Source organism: Cavia porcellus, unplaced genomic scaffold (genome assembly GCF_034190915.1).
Source record: "Cavia porcellus strain 051 isolate PalLab524CR breed Dunkin Hartley unplaced genomic scaffold, mCavPor4.1 scaffold_10, whole genome shotgun sequence".
NCBI lineage: Eukaryota > Metazoa > Chordata > Mammalia > Rodentia > Caviidae > Cavia > Cavia porcellus.
Window position 1 is genome coordinate 59602703 of NW_026947493.1, and position 22411 is coordinate 59625113.

Sequence of the window (22411 nt, forward strand, 5' to 3'; positions counted from 1 at the left end):
ACTACAATAAAAAGTCTTACTGTTGGCCATTCACATAATGGAGGATAATAAATATTTGCTGTAGTGTGGTTGGTTGAAGGAGCTGAACAAGGGAAAAATGTGTAAGCACAAAGTCAAAGAAGGACAGGATTTTTGTTGGGGGATTCTGCAAAATGGAGATATGTAATCTAGACAACCAGGTGACCCAGACAAAGTTGGAAGAACTAGAGGTCCTGGCAGAGTCCCATGCTAGCCTGTATCAGGAAGAAAAGATGTCTTGCTGGAAGGCTGAAGAGTGCCCTGGAAGACTGAAATGTTTGCACTAGAAACCAGGAGATAAACCTTCAGAGACAAAGGTGAAGACAGATATGTCTGGGAAAAAAAGCAAAATTGAGACTTTGTTCTTCTTTCTGTTTTTATTCCATCCAGGATACAATAATATGTTGTTGCCACACAAACATACAGTTGGTCTTCTTTATCCAAAAAATCCATCATGCAGTTGTACCTGGAATTACCCTAAACCAATCAGCCAAGCATTTCTTATTCAACTGGACTCCACAATATCTACATAAGGGACAAGAAAGAAAGCCACTTTGGCTCATTTCTGTAACATTCTGTAATGGAAACACCAGAAAAACAGCTAAACAAATCAAATCAATTTTACCACAGTTTCTGTCTTCTGAAAGCCATTGGTCAATAAGTTTATGCATTATGAATCCTTACACAGTGGATAGGATAAAATCCACAGATTAAGAGAAAAAATAATTTTGGCACACATACACACACACACACATACATATACATATACATATACATATACATATACATATACATATACATATACATATACATATATAGCACTAAAGAACTTGCTTATAATCTAAGATCAATAAGGATACACCAGTTATAATGAAATGACAAAGAAACCCAATTAGTCACACGTAACACATGAAATAATATGTCATTCTTCATAATGAAACTGGTCCTGTAAAATAAAAGCATTCCAAGGCATCATGGTGCATGCCTGTAGCCCCAGCAGTCAGGAGTACAAAGCAAAATGATCACTGCAAGTTTGAAACTAGCCTGGTCTACAAAGTCAAGGCCAGTCTGCACTTCATAGGGTAACCCTGTCTCAAAATGAAGAAATGAAACAAAATAAAATAATTAACATGCTTTGAAATCTGAAGAAAGGTAGAAGTGAAAAATCTATATCCTATAAACATATCTATTCAGTGACAATGTAAAAGCAAAACTGTTGTCTACTCGAAATCAAAGTAGACATTTTGCCTTATACACTGCAACTAGGACTCTTGGTACAAACCCACAAAGTAACATTCCACACTGAACTAACAGTGCTATAGTGTTGGTCATTCCTTTGGTAACTGTTCCTGGCAGAACCCAGTACTCCAAATTATAATAAAACTGCATGTAAGGGATTATGGTGACCAAGCTTTAAAAATTTAGTTTAGATTCACAGAAACTAGAACACTTGATGACCCTCAGTTAACATCAGAATTTCTAACAACCTTCCTTACTCTTTAGATGTGTGACAGCTAAACCTAAGAATATAAATTCTTGTGATATTTAACTTGAAGAAAAGTAATGTTTATCTAGAGGGTACAGGAACAAATTTCTGAGGGTCACAGTAGAACCCCGTGTTCCCATCAAGGGTGCCAGGGAAAAGGGGTGGGAACCTGCTGAGATGAAGAGAACTTGTCAGTATGAGGCCTTCCTGGCCACTGCCCCACATAAATATTTCTGTTCATGGTACAAGTCTTATCACATACTTGTTTTCCCTAACAAGGTCTATTCTCGCAAATACACAAGATTCTTCATCTCCATGATCTAGTTTTTTAGTAAACATGATGTGCTTTCCAAAACAATGCTTTCCTGAGTACTGGCTCTGGAGGGTCAAGTAGATGGACTTAGTCCAGTTACACAGTTCTAATTCCAAAGAAGACTTCACCCTTCAAAATCTCCTGCAATCTTATCTTCCTAATTAGCATTAGCTAACTTGCTCAGTGGCATATGTGATTTTAAAACAACAATACGTAACATGTAAAATATTGAAACTCTTGATTCTGGGGAAAACACACAAAATCTTAGAAAAATATGCAAGTCAATCATTGTAAAAACTAACCTATGTTAAATAATAAATAGCTTATTTAAGTATGAAATGTAGTAGGGGTAGTATTACTAAATCCAGAGAAACCATAAAAGAAATACATTTCAATCCTTGTTTTCATTTTTTAGGTCTGGATGAGAAAATAAGGCAAAAGCATGCAACTCTCAAGAGCAATAGGGTTCTTCCATGGAAACATTTTCTTATTAAGTGCCACAGTAGGGGCAGGAATATTTGTATCTCCTAAGGGAGTACTGAGTTACTGCTTGCTGAACATTCCTGTCTCCTTGATTATATGGGTACTTTGTGCCATACTCAGTATGATCAATGCTCTCTGTCTTGTGGAGGTGGGGACCACCTTCCCTAGAAGTGGAGCAACTTATTTTCTCCTCAAAAGAACACTTGGATCCTATGTTGCTTTCTGTTCTGTTTGGATCAATTTTTTTGCTTATTTAATAGGACTCAGTGCACAAAGCTTGCTGGTAGCTAGCTATTTAATTCAGCCTTTTTATGCTGGGTGCTCACCTCCAGAGCTGCCAAAGAAATGCCTAGCTTTGGCCATTTTGTGGTTCTTGGGACTTCTGAACACTCAAGGGATAAAAAGAGTGTCCTGGTTTCAAACTGCGAGTTCTTTGATGAAGATGTCTATTCTCTGTTTCATTTCCCTAACCGGGATCATCCTGTTAGTGACTGGGAAAAAGGAGAACCTGTCTAGGTTTGAGAATGCTTTGGATGCTGAACTTCCTGATGCCTCGCAAATTGTAGAAGCCATTCTCCAAGGATTCTACCCATACATAGGATGCACACTCCTGACAAACATAGCAGGTAAATCCATTTCTTAATACTCCAGGCAGCATGCATAAAACTTCTTCCAGAAGAAATGAGGATGGTTGAATCTGGTACTCTTGCTTTCTGAAGTGCAGTTTAATCTTTTCCTTACTACATGATCATCATTAAATCCCATATACAAAGTATCACAGAGTCTATGGAGAATGCAGTGTTCTTCATTTTATACCCCTGCATAGACTTTTCAATAGGTTTGATAAAACAATAAGGATTGTTGGACTTCCTGCAAGTTATTGCATTTCAGTCTACCATTCTGCAGCACTTTAAGTGTTACACAAGTAATACATCTGTATAATCATTTTCAGTAATATTTTAAGATGTTTAACTCTGTTGTACATTTTTATTATTACCACAAAATCTACTTCCCTAAGCAGTTCTAACTCCACTTAGTGCTGTGATTCTTATTTATTTTTGACATTGTGCATTGCATGTCATATATATATATATATATATATATATATATATATTCCCTGCAGTAGTAAAATGCTATTTCTTAATTATGATTTCACACTGTCTCCTAAGACTCATTCCTATGTTACTATGTAATTTTCTAGTGAATTCTTTTACCTGCATCACTTCACATATTAAATGTTGATATTGTTTTTGAGGCTGGTATAGTGAACTTCATGCTGTATTAAGAGACTCTTGTATTTCTGTACCAGTGTGCCCCATGCTGATAATATGGTTTCAACTAAATTATCAAAAATTAGTTTGGTAATAGTGGTACAACATGCTTGAATAAAAAAACATGGAGTAGAAAACAACTTATTTAATCCACTCAAAATCTCTATAGTAATAGAAGAGATTACTATATAAGTCATATAAATAGTGTATTAATGTTGGGAACATTAACAGTTGTTGAAGCTGGAAATTGACTACGTGTGCAGGGCTGGAGCATAACTCTCCCAAGAACAAAGGATACCCTGGGCAAGCCATCTGAAGAAGGTGTTTAAGCCCAGAAACCACCTAGCTTCTAGACAATCTGAGTAGTGTGTTGATAGGACAGCAATATGATATTGCTGTCAAAATGTATAACTAAATGGCCATATAGTGAAGGGGCAGTTCCTTTTCTCCTACTAGGAGAGTAAGGCTCCACTTTACCTCAGTTTTATCGCTTCTTCATTTTCTCATTCTCTTGAGGTCTTTCACCTGAAGAACTTCAAAAGCCATAGGAGTTATACCATATTATCCAACAATATGTTTGTAAATCTTGAACTGAAAAACAAACTTACTATCCTAGGTATAACACTCACATAAGTTTTTACTTGAATTTTCTGTAGCATTTTATTAAACTTTCAAATGATTATTGCTTGAAAGATTGTCAGATTAATGAGACCCCTAGTTTACTCTTTCATAGTATGAAAAGTGTAGAACTGGTTTGATTTTTAAAAAGATTTTAATGTTTTAATTTCTTCAAATGAAGATATAAATTGATAGATTTAGTGCTACTAATTTAAATTTTTATATTAAAGAGAAAAACAAAGAAAAATGAAAAATACGAGACATACCAACAAAAACTACACAAAAAACAAAAAATCCAAAACACTAGCAATACAGGCTTTCAAAGCAAAATGATAGGAAATTAACAATGGTTGCAATATTACATACTGTTATCTTCAAAAGAGTTGCTTAGATTACCAGATATGTATATGCAAGTTGATATAATCTTATAAGTATTAACTATGCTTTTCCAAGAACTAATAGAATTAGTAGTATAGTCATCTTACTTATTTTTTGTATATGTAAACAAATTTATATCTTTTTCCTTTTCTCTGTCTTTTCTACTTTCCCCACCTTTGTTATTTTTCCCTTTTGAGCAGTTTCTCACCCTTTCATAAGAGATACAATAAATTTTGTATCTTACTTACTTTTTAAGTTTTTTACACAAAGAAACCAATATGATATTTATACATATGAGTCTGATATATTTCTCTCATTAACATAGTCTCAAGTCTCATCCATTTACCTATGAAATCCTTGATACAATCCTTTTTTATAGTTGATTAATGCTGTATTGTATTTTTAAAAAAGCCATATCTTTTTTACCTATGCCTCAGCTGATTGGCATTAGGGTTGTTTCTCAGATTTGGCTATTACAAATCATGCTGCTAATTTTAAACTGTCTTAGTTACTTTTTACTCATTGCTGAGAGAAAATACCTGAAGCCCAAAGTTGGGAAAGGAAAGGTTTATTTCTTACAGTTTTTGGAGGTTTCAGTCCATATTCAGTTGGTTCCAAGACAGGGTGGCATGGCTGGGCAGCAGTTCATAATGGTTGCAAACAGCAAGAAGGAAACTGATGCTGGGTAACTGATGCATTTCTGGAGCATGGTGCTCTGTAGCTTTCTCCTCTGAGCAAATTGTTTCATTTTTGCAGTTTTGAGGCTGCAAAGAGTGGAAACCCACTGCTTTCTGGGATGCCCTGGGGCCATCTTACTTATCTCTCTGTTTCTTCTCAGAGACTTCTCAAAGTCTCAATCCTGTCTTTACAATCCACAGCTTTCCTGGAATTCTCCTTCTAGCCAAATTCACAGAGTTGTATATTATGCTGCTGGGCTCTTTGCTCTTGATTTGCAACATAAGCCTGGCTAAAAGCCCCCAGCAATAGCCATGCTACAGCCTCAATATTGAACTGCTTTGAAATTTTCTTTTACAGATTAATCAGTCCATTGCCCTTTGTTTCAGTCTCAGGTAAAGTCTCTGGGCATGAGCAAAATGCAGACAAACTTTCTGCTAAGCCATAATACATATCATGGGGAGTCCAACAACCAGTGCAGTACTTCTCAGCAGAAACCTCCCAAGCCAGGTCTTTACAATTAGGATTTCTATCAGACTTCTGGTCTCCTGAGCTCTGACTAGAATCTCCTCTACAAAACAGCCTAAGCTGCTCCAGTTCTACGTATCCAGGTGACATGTCCTAACCTTTCCAAACTCTTCCCACAAACCATTTCCAAAGCCTCTCAAAAAACATAGTCAGGTATAGTCACAGCAAATGAGCCCACTCCTCGATACCAAACTCTGTCTTAGTTACTTTTCACTCATCGCTGAGACAAAATACCTGATGCCCAAAGTTGGGAAGGGAAAGGTTTATTTCTTACAGTTTTTGGAGGTTTTGATCCATACTCAGTTGGCTCCAAGGCAGGGTGGCATGACTGGTCCCCAAATAGGTAAAAAGTCCAATTCCAAATTTCTTTTGAGACTCAAGACAAAATCCTACCTGTGACTCTCCATGAAAATGAAAAGTATATTATGTCATTACAGGATGAACACTCCCTTTCCTACAAACTAGGGCGTGGGGATAGAAATTAACAAGTACAAAGCAAGACTAAGCACACTAGTGAAAGTATTAAGTCCAACATAGCCATGACTTCCATCCAGGGTACATAATGATGAGATGTGAGTTCTGAATGGCTTGGAAAGCCCTACTCCTATGGCATTATAAGTTGCAGCCCACACAGCCACTCTCTTGGACTGGCTCATATGCAGCACCTTTCAGCAAACATTCCATATTCCTGGCATCTTCAGATCTCCATTGCTCATTCATCTTCACTCCTACAGCTTTCACATATACTTTCTCAGGGGCACACTGCCTACCCTTCCAGATCTTTCTCCACAATCTCAATGAAAAGTTCCATGACCACTTACATTCTGCATCCAGTAAAACTAGCATAACATAGATGATGGAAATATCTCCTTTCACTAAAGGCAACTGCTAATCTCTCTTGATCCCAGAAGAAGTGGCTTTTGGACCAATAGTGTGATGGTTTCTGTGTATTCAGAAAGCTGAGTATGGTGAAATGAGTTTGTGGCACCACTTCTCTAGAATTTCTTTCTAAAAAGGTACAGTAGAGAATCTCTTCTCAAATGAAGGTTTGCACTGTTTCACTCCTTGGCTTTCAATGAATAAGAACCCAGTGATTTCCATGAGGCCCTCAAATCACAATTCTTTTTGTCCTTGTCAAAGCATTTGACTTCTTTTTAATGGCAAAAATCTGTCCATCACCCAGAACTCTATAGACCACAACTGTATCAAGGATTCATTTTGGGTCAAAATTTAAGTTTATATACTGTTTCTGCTCTGCTCTTTGCACATTATTCAATTATGTTATTAGCTGCGAGCCTGAGGGTTTTGTTGTCTGGTCCTTGATATCCCAAACGAGAATTAAGCAAGACATTCAAAAGAAAAAAATGAGCAAGATTCATTATAAGCAAATGAATAGAACGTACAACCCACAGGATGGGAAAGGGCCTTTGAGAAAACTTTATAACCCCAAAAGGGTCAGGCACAGGTGGGGATTGCAGGAGTCATGGTCTAATGGGTTATATTTCTGAAATTATGATACAGTCTTCTTTAATTTTTCTGGTTTTCTGACTCTTTTTCACAAGTCTTTCTATTGTTTACACGTCGTTGTTCTATCTCCTACCTCATAGCTATTCTCAAAGACATGATTACCATTATTTATTGTGGATTGTTGAAGACCAGTGTTCTCAAAGTTCGAGAAGTGTTTTCTGATGAATGTGCACTTATTACCTACTTATATGTGACTCATGAAAAACTCAATTTAATTTCTCCAAGGTCAAAGTGAAGACTGCAGGTCAGTTGGGATATGTTGATATCATTGTTGATGCAGAAGCATATGTGGCATCAAAGTTTCAAGACTGAAAAAGAGAATTTGTAAAAGTCTGTTAAATAACAATGGTCCCTAAGGGCAAAGTTGTAACACAGAAGGGCACAAAGCTTCACATGGCAGATATTCTGTTGTAAGTAATGTGGCTCAGAAATACCCTAGAAGTTGAGTGTCACATGTCCCACTGGAGAGCTGACAATGGGCATAGTTTCTGAGTCCCTTGGGAAGGTGATGCCAGTTCAGTGGCCTAAGGATTATGAGGAAGCTGAAGGGTTTCACTTGGTCACCCTGAGAAACAAGTGATTGTCAAAAATGGAAGTTATTGATAATAATGTTTATTGGATTAGAAATCTTTTTTAAAAGGCATCCCTAGGACCTTCATAGAGAAATGGTTTTAACAAAGAAGCATTACAGCCTGAGCGTAAGAGATTTCTGACCATTGTACTTTTACAAAATATACTGAATTGGGGAATAGTATTATAATTCAGACTATCCTATCTTAAATGTATTTCTCTTTGGTTTATATAGGGACAAAACCACATTGCAATTTAAAATAAACTATTCCATTCTCCAGATGATAGAATCAAATTGTTGTGAATTATTAAGGACAATGTATAATAGTGAAGTTCAAAGATGTTTTCATGGTGCTTAACAGGAACTACAGATAGGAGAAAGAAAAGATTAGGTCTTGGTTTTTTGGAGCTCTGTTTGTTTCCTAACAGATAAGTCTGGTGAGGCAGATGGTATCAGTGCCCTTTAGTTTCTTCAGCCTTTCGCTAATGTATGACCTGAGGTAAGTCCTTTGGAAACTAAAAGTAATCTTGTCAAGAGACTTTGAGAAATTCAATATATCAATCATCTGTTTATCTGATATAAGACACAGGTACTGAGTCTCTTTAGGTCTTGAAATTGTGGAAACTTAGAATTGAGAGAAGTCATAGCATCACGGGGTATCTGACTTGTTCCACCAACTGAGAGGGGCAGTTTCTAACTAAGTGTTTAGAGGAAGTGTTATACTGTCCAGGACTCAACTGTGTCACAATGCACATAAGACTGGGAATGCCTGGGAGTCTTAGAAGGAAAAGTGACCTTTACCTATTTGCTTTTGAATATTTCTGAATTTGTGGATTCTTTGCCCCACAGCTTCATGTTGCTTTTTCTCCCTTGCTTTGTCTTCTACTTCTTTCATCTTCTATCTCAAAAAATGGGCTAAAAGCAGCCAGCAGTACCAATGCCATGACCTAAGTATTGCACTGCTTTGAAATTTCCTGCAAACAATCAATTTAATGGATCATCCCAAATCTCACTCTCCCACAATATGTCAGGACAGAGGAAAATAGAATCAATTTTTTGACAGAATGTGACACCCATTTAAAGACAAGATGCTCTGGCAAAAAAATAGACTCATGGATTAATGGGACAGAATACAAATAAAAAACTCAAATACAGAGATGCTCAGCTATGTCACTTTTCTTTCAGTGGCAAAATTTCTTTGCTGGAGGAAACATAGCATCTTTAACAAATCATTCTGGGAAAAATGGCTCCCATCATGCTGAAGGCTGAACCTAAATGTACATCCCTTACCATGAACTAAACTCAAAATAGATTTAAAAATGTGGATATTAGAACAGAAACATCTAATCCTTGCAAGACAGATAAGGCAAAATTCTTGAAGACATATATGTAGATGGACTCTTACCAAAACCCTGGTTGTCCAAGATATAATGCCAATAATTAGCAAATGAGATCACATCAAATTTGAAAAGTTTCCACACAGAAGAGGAAACCACAGCCAAAGGGAAGACACAACACACAGCATGGGAATCAAGTTTCCAACTACTCCTCAAATGAAAGACTAATATCTAGAGTACATAAAGAATTCAGAAAATTAGAGACAGGAAATTTAAAGACCCAATTCAAAAATGGACATCTCAAGATAACAGACAATTCTCAGATGAAGAAATACAAATGGCTACTAAATACATGAGAGTTGTTCAACAGCACTGTTCATTTATGTAATGCAAATTAAAGCAACACAGGCTCTATCTTACTAATTAGAATGGTTATCATCCATCAGTCAACCAATAGCAAATACTGGTGACATTGTGAGGAGCAAAACCACTTCCTCATTGTCAGGGAGACTGTAAACTGATTCATCCACTATGAATACTCACATGGAAATTCCTTAACTATAAAATAAAAATTCTAATTGAATCAAGTATTTACTTTTCAGTGTCTTTCCAAAACAGATAAAGACCCTGTAGCACAGTGATGTATGCATACCCCATTTAAATCACTCAATTTATAACAGTTAAAATGTGAAAACATCCTATCAATGTATCAATAGACAAATACATAAAAAATGTGGCATTCATAAAAACCGTAGTACTCTACCATAAAAAAAAAATGGGTCATTTATAGGAAAATGGAGACACTTGAAACCATAGTATTACTGAGCACAGTGACTCTGGTACAGAAATATGGTATCACATAATTTCTCTAAAAAACATATATATATATATATATATATATATATATATATATATATATGCCAAGTAATAGGAAAAAGATGAATTTAAAGAAGAAATTGCCATCCAACATGTACAAAGTATCTACACTGATATATAGACATATTTAAATTGTTTTACATATTGTTTGACATTTTCTTCTGGCGTTCAATATGTAATTAGTTGATAAACTTTGCATAAGTTAGATAAATGAATTTGGTGGTGTAAAACCAAATAGTGTTGAGCAAGAGGGGAAAATAAGGACATTGGAATATGATATGTAGATGCACCAATCTCCTACAGTTAATATACTTCTTGTGTATGGAAAATATGTACTAATAAAATGCAAAAAAAAAAAAAAAAACCTGTCTCAACTGATAACACAGTCTCTTTCGGAGATGAAACTTAACAGATATTCTTCCTACAGAGATATTAACAAAACCACTTCTCAGTTTTGGCAAAAGGAAAACACTGAGCTACTACTAATTCATCAATAGTTCATTTCAGTTTTCTAACATACCTCTTGTTATAACATTAGAGAAGGAGGGTATAACATTTCATGATAGACCAAGCCTGAAAGTAGAAAGAACATGAGATGGGAGCAGGATCCTGTGGATCACTGCATTATATGAAGCTGACTATCATAACACCCACTACATGTGCTTCCCGTGCAAACCTAAATCACTAGGTGTGCACATTTGGATTCCTGTGTATCAAGGCCCTAGGAGGAACTGTCATGCTTAAGCATGGCTCTGATCCATGATATCCCTGACCAACAGTAAGGCAAATAAAAAGTTTATGTGTCAATACGTTAACTGTAGAATGATGATGTTGAAGCACTATTATGTTTTTTCTCTGTTTTTTTTCTGCTATGAGCATTTATACTGGGTCTCAAAAGTATCAATGCATTCATTCTGTAGCACATTTGACAATATTAAAAGGAGAGCTGAGTGACACAAAAGCAACTGCCTCAAAAGATCTAAGTCCTACGCATTTATCAATAGAAGAATCAAATGTGTCTCCCAGACATGCTAGTGAGACTTAAAATTTTGCCTAATTTATTTTTACAAATTATATTTTCAAGAATGTAAAGAAAATGTGTCAGATGAGAGAACATGGCAGACAGATAGCAGAGCTACACAGGCTCTCTGCGAGACCCAGCTTAGAATCCAGGAATGGTGCAGAGGGAGGAATCCTAACCAAGAGGAGATATACCCTGCTGACCCAAGAATGAACTGGGCTGAGAGATACCAACTGGGAATGCAATCCCGGTGCTATAACAGGAACAGATAAAGCCTGAGCATGGAAGCTGGAGCCCGTGCCATTGAAAGCCACGATTTGGGTTTTCTGCCACCGCTGCTGCATCTGAATTGGCTTGGCAGGGAGAGAGATGTGCAAAAGTGCTGAGAATAGGAATTAGAATCGATGAATACAGTTAAGAGCTGGGTGAGTGGGGAGCCATGCCTCGACGTCCGGTGAGTGAGGGAAACTGGGACTCTCCCACGGTCTAGGAGGCGCCAACAGAGGACATTCTGGGACTGGGAAGACTTGCTGGAACAGGGAGCTGTAGTGACTTCAGTCACATATTCCCCTCTCAAGCGGGATTGGTGAGCAGTGCCTAGCTTACATGACGCTGCTGGCTGAGACCCAGTTGGCTAGCACAACCCAGGTCTCAGCACCTGAAGGTGCACCCCAGCTGTGAAGCCTTTCTGTAGGTTGACCTGGAAGGGCGGGCCCCGCATAGGCTGCCCAGTCCATAACTCCCTGGTGCGTTGCAGTGGGCGGGAACACCTAGCCAGCGCAATTCAGTCAGATTGTGGCTGACAGGGAAGGAAGCTGGGCCTCCTAAATACACTTGCATATATAAGGAACAAAGAATATGGGAAGAGGGAGCAACAAGAAAGGCTCCTCGGCCCCCAATCCTGAGAAACAGGCAATAGCAGACACACCACCAATAGACATACAAGGCTATCTCCAGAGTCTCATAGATGAATTCAGGAATGAAGTTATTAATGACCTGAAGCAAGACATAAGCAGAATAGTCAGAGAAATGCTAAGCACCACCCAAGAAAAAGCAGATGGTGGAATGGAAGAACAGAAAAAGAGGGGAGAATTATTTGATGAAGAAAATAGAGAACACGTAGAATATGTAAAGCAGGTTCAAAGAGATTACCAGGAAACTAAAAACTATCGAAAAGTGGCATAACAGCTTGAAAGAAACTAAGGACAGATTATCTAAACTGGAGGGCAGATTTGTAATATGGGAGCATTAAATGAAAAACTTCTTAAAAATAACAAAAAAAAAAAAACAGCAACAATACAAAAACTAGAAGATGATAAGAGGATCTATAACTTAAGAATTAAGAACATAAAAGAAGAAGTGGGGACACAAACAAATGGACTACAAAAGCTATTCACAGAAATAATCCAAGAGAATTTCCCTAATTTAGCAAAGGGTAAAGATACTCAGATATATGAGGCCTACAGGACTCCAGCTACCTACAACCCAAATAGAGCTACACCCAGGCATATAATAATCAAAATTCCAGAAATCCAATATAAGAACAGAATGTTAAAATCTGTCAGAGACAAGAAACACAATACTTAGAAAGGAACACCCATCAGAATTACAGCAGACTTCTCGGCACAAACCATCAAATCACAAAGAGCGTGGGGGAAAATAATTCAAGCTTTGAAAGATAATAATCTCCAGCCAAGATTGAGATATCCTGCACAACTATCCCTGGAAAGTGATGGAAAAACAAGGTGCTTTCAGGATAAAGAGGAACTAGGGGACTATGAAACCACCAATTCAACTCTACAGAGAATACTGCAGGATATTCTAAAAAAGAAAAATACGAAGAATCCAGAAATACTGGCAGAGAGACCACAATGAATGGAACAGAAAACAAAATGAAGAAGACAAACTGACAACTAATGACAGAAAAAGAGCTAGAGAGAAATGAGGCAGAGAAGATTGGATGATAGGAACAGTTATCTTGGAGAAAACAATGTCATAATAGGTAGTGCTGATTTGGTATCATCTTATTTTGAAGTCCCATCAAGCTTTTGTTCTTCTGTCTCCATAGGTCTTAACATGTTGTATCTTATTGATTTTATTATATGTGACAGTATAAACAAAAACTTTTATAGACAAGGAGATTATACAGAAACCATAGTTCATTATCTGTTAGTTGATTCTAAATAACCTGTAATACTGTCATTCTCTTGAATGGTTTTACATTGTGTTGATATATTTGATGCTATAGTACATGAAGTTATACTCAAAGATCTCAAGGAAAGAGACAATATGGTAATTACTTTTATGTCGGGATTATCTTGTGGTGAAACACTAATTTGCTTAAATGGTTATGTTTTTATCTCCACTGTTTAGTTGTTGTGCCCTCTTTTATCTCAATCTCCATTTTATTATTTACTTTTTAATTTTTATCCTTTTAATTAAAGGAAAAATAAATTTTAGAAAGCAGGATATATTATATTAACCCACGTTGATATTTGAAGCCCTGCATTGCTCTCACCATCTTGTTTTGACTGATGTTCCTCTATTCTGTTTTGCTTGATAGTACCAGGTTCGAAAGTTTAGGCAACAGCTGTGAAGATAGTGGGATTCATTATGACGCCCATACTGGTTGACTACTATCTACTTTTGAAGACCTGTAATGTCTTCAATGCTTTGGTTTTGTTGGTTTTGTTCTTTATTGTTTTGTTCAATTTTATTATAACTGATGATATAGGCAATTGTATTTGAGATAGCGGGAGGCATTATAGTAACCATTGTTGATCACCTTGTATTATGTTTTTACATTATCTATTATGTCCACTCTTTTGATTTAACTGACTCTGTTCTGTTAAGTCACATTTGGTTTTACTCTCTTCCAGAAAAAGTAATAAGAACTGTTGGAGCAATAAAACCCAAAATGTGTAATAGTCATTGTACAAAAGAGAGGAAAAGAAAGTGCTCTAAATGGTATAGCTGCATGTAAATTTAAGTGTATAAGATAGACAATGATATTACTGAGTTTTGCTGGATCATTGAACAGAACTGTTTGCAGCCTCACTTTTTGAATGTCCACTTTATATGCATTAATCTTGTAACTTGAACAAATATTTCTAAGAAGACAGTATGTAATCCATTAACTAGTGATTTCCTACTGTTTATTTTTTTCTGAAATTCTGTATAACTTGTACCCTTTTCTGCTTTTTTTTCCCTTTTTCTCCTTAAATTAAAAAAAAAAAAGAAAGAAAAGAAAATGTGCCCTGGATCCAAGCAGCATTAGCTCAGAAACATGACAGAACAATGACAATAGAATAACATACTGTTCTCCTTTATAGTTGAAGGAACTCTTAAAATGTAAACAATATGTCCTGCTCTGATTCGTTTTTTTCTCTTCCCTAGGAGAAGTAAAAAACCCTACCAAGACACTTCCCAGATCTTTAATATCTTCTCTGTCCATTGTGACTGTGATGTACTTGTTGACTAATGTATCCTTCCTGACAGTTTTGACACCAAAGGAAATCATCTCTTCAGGTATGATTGTGGGTGAAAAGTGCAAAACAGTCACATTTAACTGTTTAAATTAAATAGCTACACCACTGTACAATAGATTAGTTTGATGCACACCTAGTCATATATTTGTATGTGTTCATGTTTTTGAATTTACAAAGAATCCAAGAAAGAATGTTTAACTCATGTACAAAAGTTAAGCTTGAAAAATACTAGATTCTGAGAGTAGCAGACTCTAAATAGCAAGTCTAAATAGAGAGTAGGAGAGTAGAACAAAGAAAATGAGATCGATTAAAGGGGGTGTTACAAGAAGAAAACGATAAGGGAAACATGAATAACAAAAGCACCCAGAAACAATTACATAAAATTGTTAGGTGTTTCATCATTTAGGGTACACACAAATTTCTGTCCTCATTGTATCTGTTGTAAATAGGCAACGCTATTGTCATTTCTCAGATGATCCATTTGAAATTCAGGGTATTAAATGATGCAGTCATTGCCATCCTTCTACAGATAGGCAGATTTAAGTTTCAAAACCAAATGTCAGTTGATCTCGTCATTATGAAAATTTGTAAATATGTGCTGCAATTTATAATGCCGTATTTTCAAAAAATTCCACAAAGCATGGTAGCTGATGTTGCATACCTATGGACTAAACCAAGAATCAAACCAGAATTCCTAATTTTGAAAGCATATTCTCAATCACTGTGCTAAATGTGCATTGCAAAAAGACCAGATCAAAGCATCACTGAGATAGTGTCTCAGGAATTCAGTAATACTACACAGACATATTACTAAAGTTTATCACAATTAAATTAGAAATTAGAAATTAGTAAATTAGAATTTTTTTATAGACAGAATCATGACACAAACACATAGATATGAATGAGTGAAGATTCAATGTTCAGGTTACTTTACAACAATAAAGTAGAAATAAAAATTTAGAAAAAATTCTACCCAACTTTAAAGTTTAAACATATTTACTTCTGCAGAAAAACAAGTGCACTTATCTACAAAATTCATGCTCTAAGAACAATTAACTTTTTTAGTATTCCACATAAATTGCAAAAATATACCAGTAAAACACAACCTAAAAGAAGCACATATAATTATAGACATGTACAAACACAGAGGGATGTGAACATGCATGTAATATTTCCATAATTCAAAAAGTTGAAAGGTGGCTTGAAAGTGGCATAAAAATATAGTGATTATAAACAATTATAAGTTTAAAAAAAGAGAACAGAGTTGTTACTATTGCATATTTGCAATTTTGTTTTCACAGAAATGCTGAAGTCCATTAACGGAAATTTTGCAATTAGTAAAATGAGGGAAGAAAAAATAATTTGTCTTACACTAGAATGACTTACTGAAAGAGTGCCTTAAATTAGGCAGGTTCTGATTCTCTCAATTCCAGTCTCTACAGATACTTTAGAATAAAAAAAGTTTATCTGACTTGAACACTTCTGCTTGAACACTGCTTTCTATTTTGCTTACCTGTCTTCCTAAATCTCACTATCTCAGAGCTGCAAACAACCTATTGTTAGTCTAGCACTTCTTTCCTTTAGGCCACTTCTCAGCTGACCAGAGCAGGTTCTGAGCCTAACTTTCTGTCCTCACCCATTGCACTCTTTGACTCTTACCCCCACATGAACCCTGGAGGCCGGCAACCAGACATAATAGGCTACCTCATAGTAACTGTAAGATTAATTCCAATTTCAGTATCTCTAGAGCCCAAATGCTTCATCCCCTATCAACACTGGTCTCAGAAATGCAGTTAACCCATGAAATGAAAAACAGTCAATAAACTTAGAGTATAATACCAATGAGCTCTTAGTAAGTACTCTTTTATAAACTCTTTCAACTTAAGAACATTGATTGTCTATAGAAGGAATGATGATATCCTTTTATATTGCAAACACATACATATAATTAAGCAATTGGTATAGAAAGGGACATTGAATTATTAAACTATTAATTCATCCATGCTCATTGAAAAATAGAATGATCTCATAAGTAATAAGGAAACACAATTATATCACACAATTACTTCCACTTGAACTATATCTAATGCACACTATTTCTGAACCATTTTGCAGCATGCTGATACATATACAATATACTGTCTCACCTTTCTAACCTGTCATTCAACTTAGTTAGAAAACAATGTCCATTGTTATGGAAAAATCCATCTATTGTTATTTTTATTTGACAAGACTACAGGTGATTATATTGATACAGGGGAATAATACTCCCAACCTACTATATGTCCTGTATGAGTTTACATTCTCTGAAATTTAAAAATGAATTTTAGGAACAATGGAGGTTAAGAGCAGACATATTTACTGAAAGAAAGAAAGCTTCTGTCAAAGAGAGACAGAAAGGATCCTGAGGGGTTGCCACAGACTCTGTCTCTTCTAGGAACTTTTATAGAGTAAAATCATGGGGTAGGAAAGGTTCAAGGTGAGAAAAATTGGGAACCTGCAAGGTAGATGGGCATAAGGTGGGATAGAATTATAGTTAACCAGTAAGAGTAATTGTTTCCATAAAGGTGATTAAATGGGGGCAAATGGGGAAGCAAGTCACGTAGAAAGAGGGCATCCTTAGAGAGCTGTGACTCTTCCCATAGTGTGCATAGATGGTGACTTCTGACTTCCTCAGGGTGATATAGAACTATTTAGAATATCAGTTCGTAGGACATGGGTGCATTTGTTTGCTCTTCTGTCTTGAGGCCTGACCCACAGCAGGAGGTGCCTGTCTCCCCCAGAGCTGCAAGGTACTTGGTCTTTTGCACTGGCTCATTCAAGAACCTAGCCCTGTCTCACTGCATATAATATTTCTAACTCAGCTGTTTATAACAATATCTAGCATTCATCACTTTCTAGCAAACTTCCAGAAACATACAGACTTAAGGAAAAAAAAAAAACATTTCAGACCAGAAATATATAGGTTCACAATATATGATAGAATCAGCTGGGATGCTGGGGTCATTTGTGAGTATGCTGATTCCTGTATTAAACGGAAAGTGTTTATCATATAGCTTGCCAGGTTCTTTTGGGTCCCCAAAGAATGTTATTTCAAGCTTTTGAGATGCAAATGCCCCAACAAGGATATACGCACAAGAATTTTATTAGCACAAAGGCTTATGTTAAGTAAATCAGACAGAAAATCAGAAAAGCAATGGGACCATAATGCAAGTTTAAGCTAATGCAAAGGAAATAAAAATTAGAGGATGGGTAAAAACATGTCAGACATCTACAGAATATAAGGAAGTCTATGAAGAGCACTTTAATAATCACTGGCTTTTAGGTAAAGGAATTTCCATGCTTCTCTGCCACACAAAATGATTACCCAAGTGTTCCATGTGAGGAGTTCTGCTTTAACACGTGTCATACAAGATTTCACAATGCAGTAGGAGATCTGGGTAAATTAGGTTTCTACAGGGTGATCATTTTCATGCACTTGCACATTACCACAGACGACATAGCTTATCTTGGCTTTATCTTCTGATAACCTAGGCTGAGCTTGTTAATATGGAAGCTAGACTGGGTTACAGTCAAGAGAGCATGCAGAAGCTTGCAATACCTCTTAAAGAGTAGCTCAAAACTCATACTGAACAGTTTCCATTTTATTAGTGAAAACAGAAAAAAGCCACAACCAAGTCATGAACTTAAGGACACTTCCTCTCTTGTGAGAAGTGGTCAGTTTTTATCACAAGAGGCATAGATTCAGGACAAAGGAAGTATTTTCATATGTATTTGCAAAACTGCCAAAGCGACTATGACTTTTTCCATTTACTTGATGTTTTAGATTCTGTTGCTGTCACGTGGATGGACAGAGTACTCCCTTCCATGCAATGGGCCATTTCACTGGGAATTTCAGCTTCAGTAATTGACACTACTTCTTGTGGAATACTTTCAGGATCAAGGATTCTCTATGCAGCAAGCCAAGGAGGACAACTGCCACTGGTCTATTCTATGCTTAATGAGCATCTCTCACCAGCTCCAGCTGTGATCCAGTTAATAATTTTAGCGTCTGTTGCTGTTATACCATCAAATCTGACCCAATTAATAAAATATGTGGCATTAATATGTTCATTTTTACAAGGGCTAAATATGGTTGCTTTACTTAAATCAAGGTTCCAGAATCCAGATCTACCAAGACCTTATAAGGTAAATCAAAATTGAAACACAAACTTTAATTTAGTACTATAGATCTATAAACAAATTTTATTTGAGCCGTATGAATGCTGCTAATCTATACCCAGACCAGTTTCTGGAACATCTGACCTGGGCCTGCATTTCTTAATTTTCTGTTGTGGAGCATTTTTGACTGGATTTCTTTTTATTAATTTTTGGTGTAAAAGTTTATATTTCATATTTTGTGTCAAAAGCTTATATTTCTAAAAAGAACATAGATAATATTACCTTAAATTTCAGGAATTGTAAAAAAGATTTTAGAAAGAAAACATTTTGTTTGTATAAGAAATAAAGATCATTATAAAATTGTGAACTTGAACTACCAAAGTTCAATCACTGTGTCATATGGAAAACTTAACAAAAACTGTTGTAACTTCTGAGAGTCTGCTGTACAATTCTTTACATGGATAGAACTAAGGTCTGATCTGAAGGCCTCATGCATGTTTAGCAAGTGCTATTCCACAGAGTCATTCTGACGACCTTTACAAAATACTACTAAAAAGCACTGCTTTACTAGAGGAACACAACCCTGTGCACAGGCACAGAGCATGGTGAGTACAGGACATGCTAAATGAGTGGTTCCCAATGGTTTTTGGCACCAAGAACCAGATTTGTGGAAAGTTAATGACAGGCTTGAGGCAGGAAATGCTTTCCAAATTATTCAAGCACTAATCCACTAGTATTGCATTATATATGTTAGAATATAATGACATAATTCATCATAACTTGGTATTCAGGCAAACACTGATCTTGTGTTCCAGTAACTAGATGGTCACCTCAACTTGCCTGCCAATGCAAAGGTTATCACTAGATGTAACCTAATTGCAATTACTCAGTCACTAATAGGATTTCAATAAGACCCTGAAATTATTTGATTCCATGTAGTATTTGTGCAGTCAAACCTCTCTCTAATATAAACTGGAATTTGCAGCTGTCTCCAGCACAAGCATCACCATCTCAAATCCATTTCAGATCTTCAGGCATTAGGTTTTCACAAGAAGCACACCACTTAGATCCTCACAGTTGCACTTCACAGGATTCGTGCTTCTATAAGAATATAATTGCACTTTTGATTGGATGGGTGAAGGAGCTCAGATGGTAATGTGAACAGTGAGGAAGAGCAATAAATACGGAGGAAGCCTTGCTCTTGGGTCCATTGTTTGCCTTCTGTTGGACTGAACAGTTCCTATAACTCTGTGTCCAAGAGTGTGGGGACCCCTGAAACAGATGACAGCCCCTGCTTTCACCATTTATGGTTGCATATATGTTTTGTGAAGTAACAAAGACCTCATATGCAGGAGAAATAATATCAGATTCTTCTTTGACAAGACAACTGCACCAAGAACATGCATAGTGAGTGAGCATGAAGTGTGAGTAGAGGCAGACGGAGGTGTCCTGAATTCTTTAAATAACCGTGCTCTACTCAAGAGAATTCCAAGACTCAAATTGATTACCCTGGAGTCATGGAGCTGACCTAGATGTGAATGCTAGCATTCTGATACAAGAACTCAAATAATCTTATTATTTGCTTTAGCAAAATGTGTTTATTTTGCCAAGAACACACTGGTGTGATGGTCTGTGATCTTTGCATCAGAAATACTGGGGCTATTCCTAAACCATTGAATTACGTATACCTTGTAGACTTCTGCTTGACTAATTGTTAGAAACCTTGCTGTCATGCATTACTGTGAATCATATATTTACCTTGTTCGTGTGTCTTTTATCTCCATCACACCTTGGTCTTATTTTCACTAATCTGGTCTTGTAGGAATAAGCCATACCTGTCTTTAATGTGAATTTTGGAGGCTCCAGAATATGTTTTGTTGCTTAATCAGATTTTAAATATAATGAAGGTTCCTCATAATTTAAAATACTTTTTTTATAGATGTGGTATAACAGTACATAAGATATCCATAAATCATGCCAGTCACTAAAATGCACACTTGACTGTTATTATTTTCATTTACATTCGCATGTTCATCCTTGGAAATACTCATTCTTTCAATATCCTGTGGGCCATTGTAATGGGATTAAGTATCAGTTACCTTGCAGATTCTTATGCTGAGAAGTCCATTTGTAGTATATGAAGAAACATTAACCTATGTCATCTTCCACTCTTTTTTTACTGCAACACAGCTTTTTCATTACCTATAAATGAGTATTGTGAAAATATGAATGAAAATGACTTTTGCTTCACATATTCATTTAAACCAAAATGCAGTGTGTAAATACTATGTTCAGGGTCTCTTCCAGGCAGTTCAGAGAAATTAACCAAGCTTTCCCTAGAGGATCTTCTTAGCTTTATAGCAGAGTAAGAAATGTGGACAAGTGCAGTTAATAAGTTGATCACCAAATGTCACTTGGTTCACCTAGATCTACTCAAATGTAATGAATGCATTTCCAGCCAATACTTAAAGATCCACATTATCCAAGACACCATTTTACAAATTAAGATCAGATCAGGAAGTTCATGCTTGTAAAGCTGGACAGTGATAACAAACTTCATAAAGGAACCATTTTTTATCTGCCCCATCAAGCATGCGAGGATGAACTAAGGAAAGTTTGAGCAATTATTTCTTGAAGTAATGAAATTTTCATAAAATAATGTTTATATTTTGATTCGTATTTTTCTGAATCAAACGATGTGGTTGCTCTAGGACAAATTTTTGCTTATTCCCTACAAGAAATGTGATAAACAAATGGTAGTTAGGTTTCCTAAATATAAAAACCAGGAATGTTTCAGAGGCTAAGACAGAACTGATATTAATTTTTTACTTATGACATGCCATGCAATATTGTAATTTTCATCATTTTTCATTATTAAAATCACAAATGTTTAATAATTTTAGTAAGTTAATGATATAATCTATTGAAAAGGGAAATAATTTATTAATATAATTTATATTTAATGCACATTAATATCATTTGCCATATCCTAAAACTGAGAGTATGCATCTAAATCTATTTAAATATATATATTTTTAGTTACTTCCCTGTTCTTATTTCTCATTTTTAAAGTGTTTTGTCTCTAAAAACTTGAGAAAGAAAAAAATTCATCACTCATCTTTGTTTCCTTTCTCTTTCCAGGTTTGGCTGCCAGTGATATTTGCATCCTTAGCTTTTTCACTCTTTCTAATTTTTATGCCAATCATTCAATCTCCTAAAATGGAGCATATTTATCAACTTGTCTTTGTTTTAAGTGCACTTCTGTATTACCGGCTTCATGTTCACCTTAATCAAAGTTCTGTTTTCTCTGAGAAAGTCACTTGTTACTTACAATTATTATTTAATCTGTCACCTTCAGAAGATCACGAAAATTGTATTTTGGCAGATAAACATTGATTATAAATAAACATTTGGAAAATAAGAGAAATTAAGTTGTGAATCTAAGTTTCTTGGATAAATAGACACCTACAAATCTCTCAAACTACATAGAACAGAGTCACACATGCATCTGTAGGTATTTGTTAATAAAGGTCATATAAACAGTGATGAGTGATTTCCATAGGTAGGTTGTCAACACTGATTAAGGATTGTCCTCTTGGAATGCTCTCTGTCACTGATGCCAAGGGTCTTACTATAAAATCTATTATTCAGTCCTGTTAA

The 22411-nt window shown here is 35.9% G+C and overlaps 1 protein-coding gene across 1 annotated transcript; it reads left to right on the forward strand.

Annotated features, from left to right (window-relative positions):
- Positions 1-2259: 2259 nt before the first annotated feature.
- On the forward strand, positions 2260-22147 carry LOC100721394 (solute carrier family 7 member 12-like). Its single transcript, XM_003479900.2, has 4 exons — positions 2260-2926; positions 14499-14630; positions 18417-18778; positions 21893-22147. The coding sequence occupies exons 1-4, from the start codon at positions 2260-2262 to the stop codon at positions 22145-22147; spliced, it is 1416 nt and encodes a 471-aa protein (XP_003479948.2).
- Positions 22148-22411: the final 264 nt, after the last annotated feature.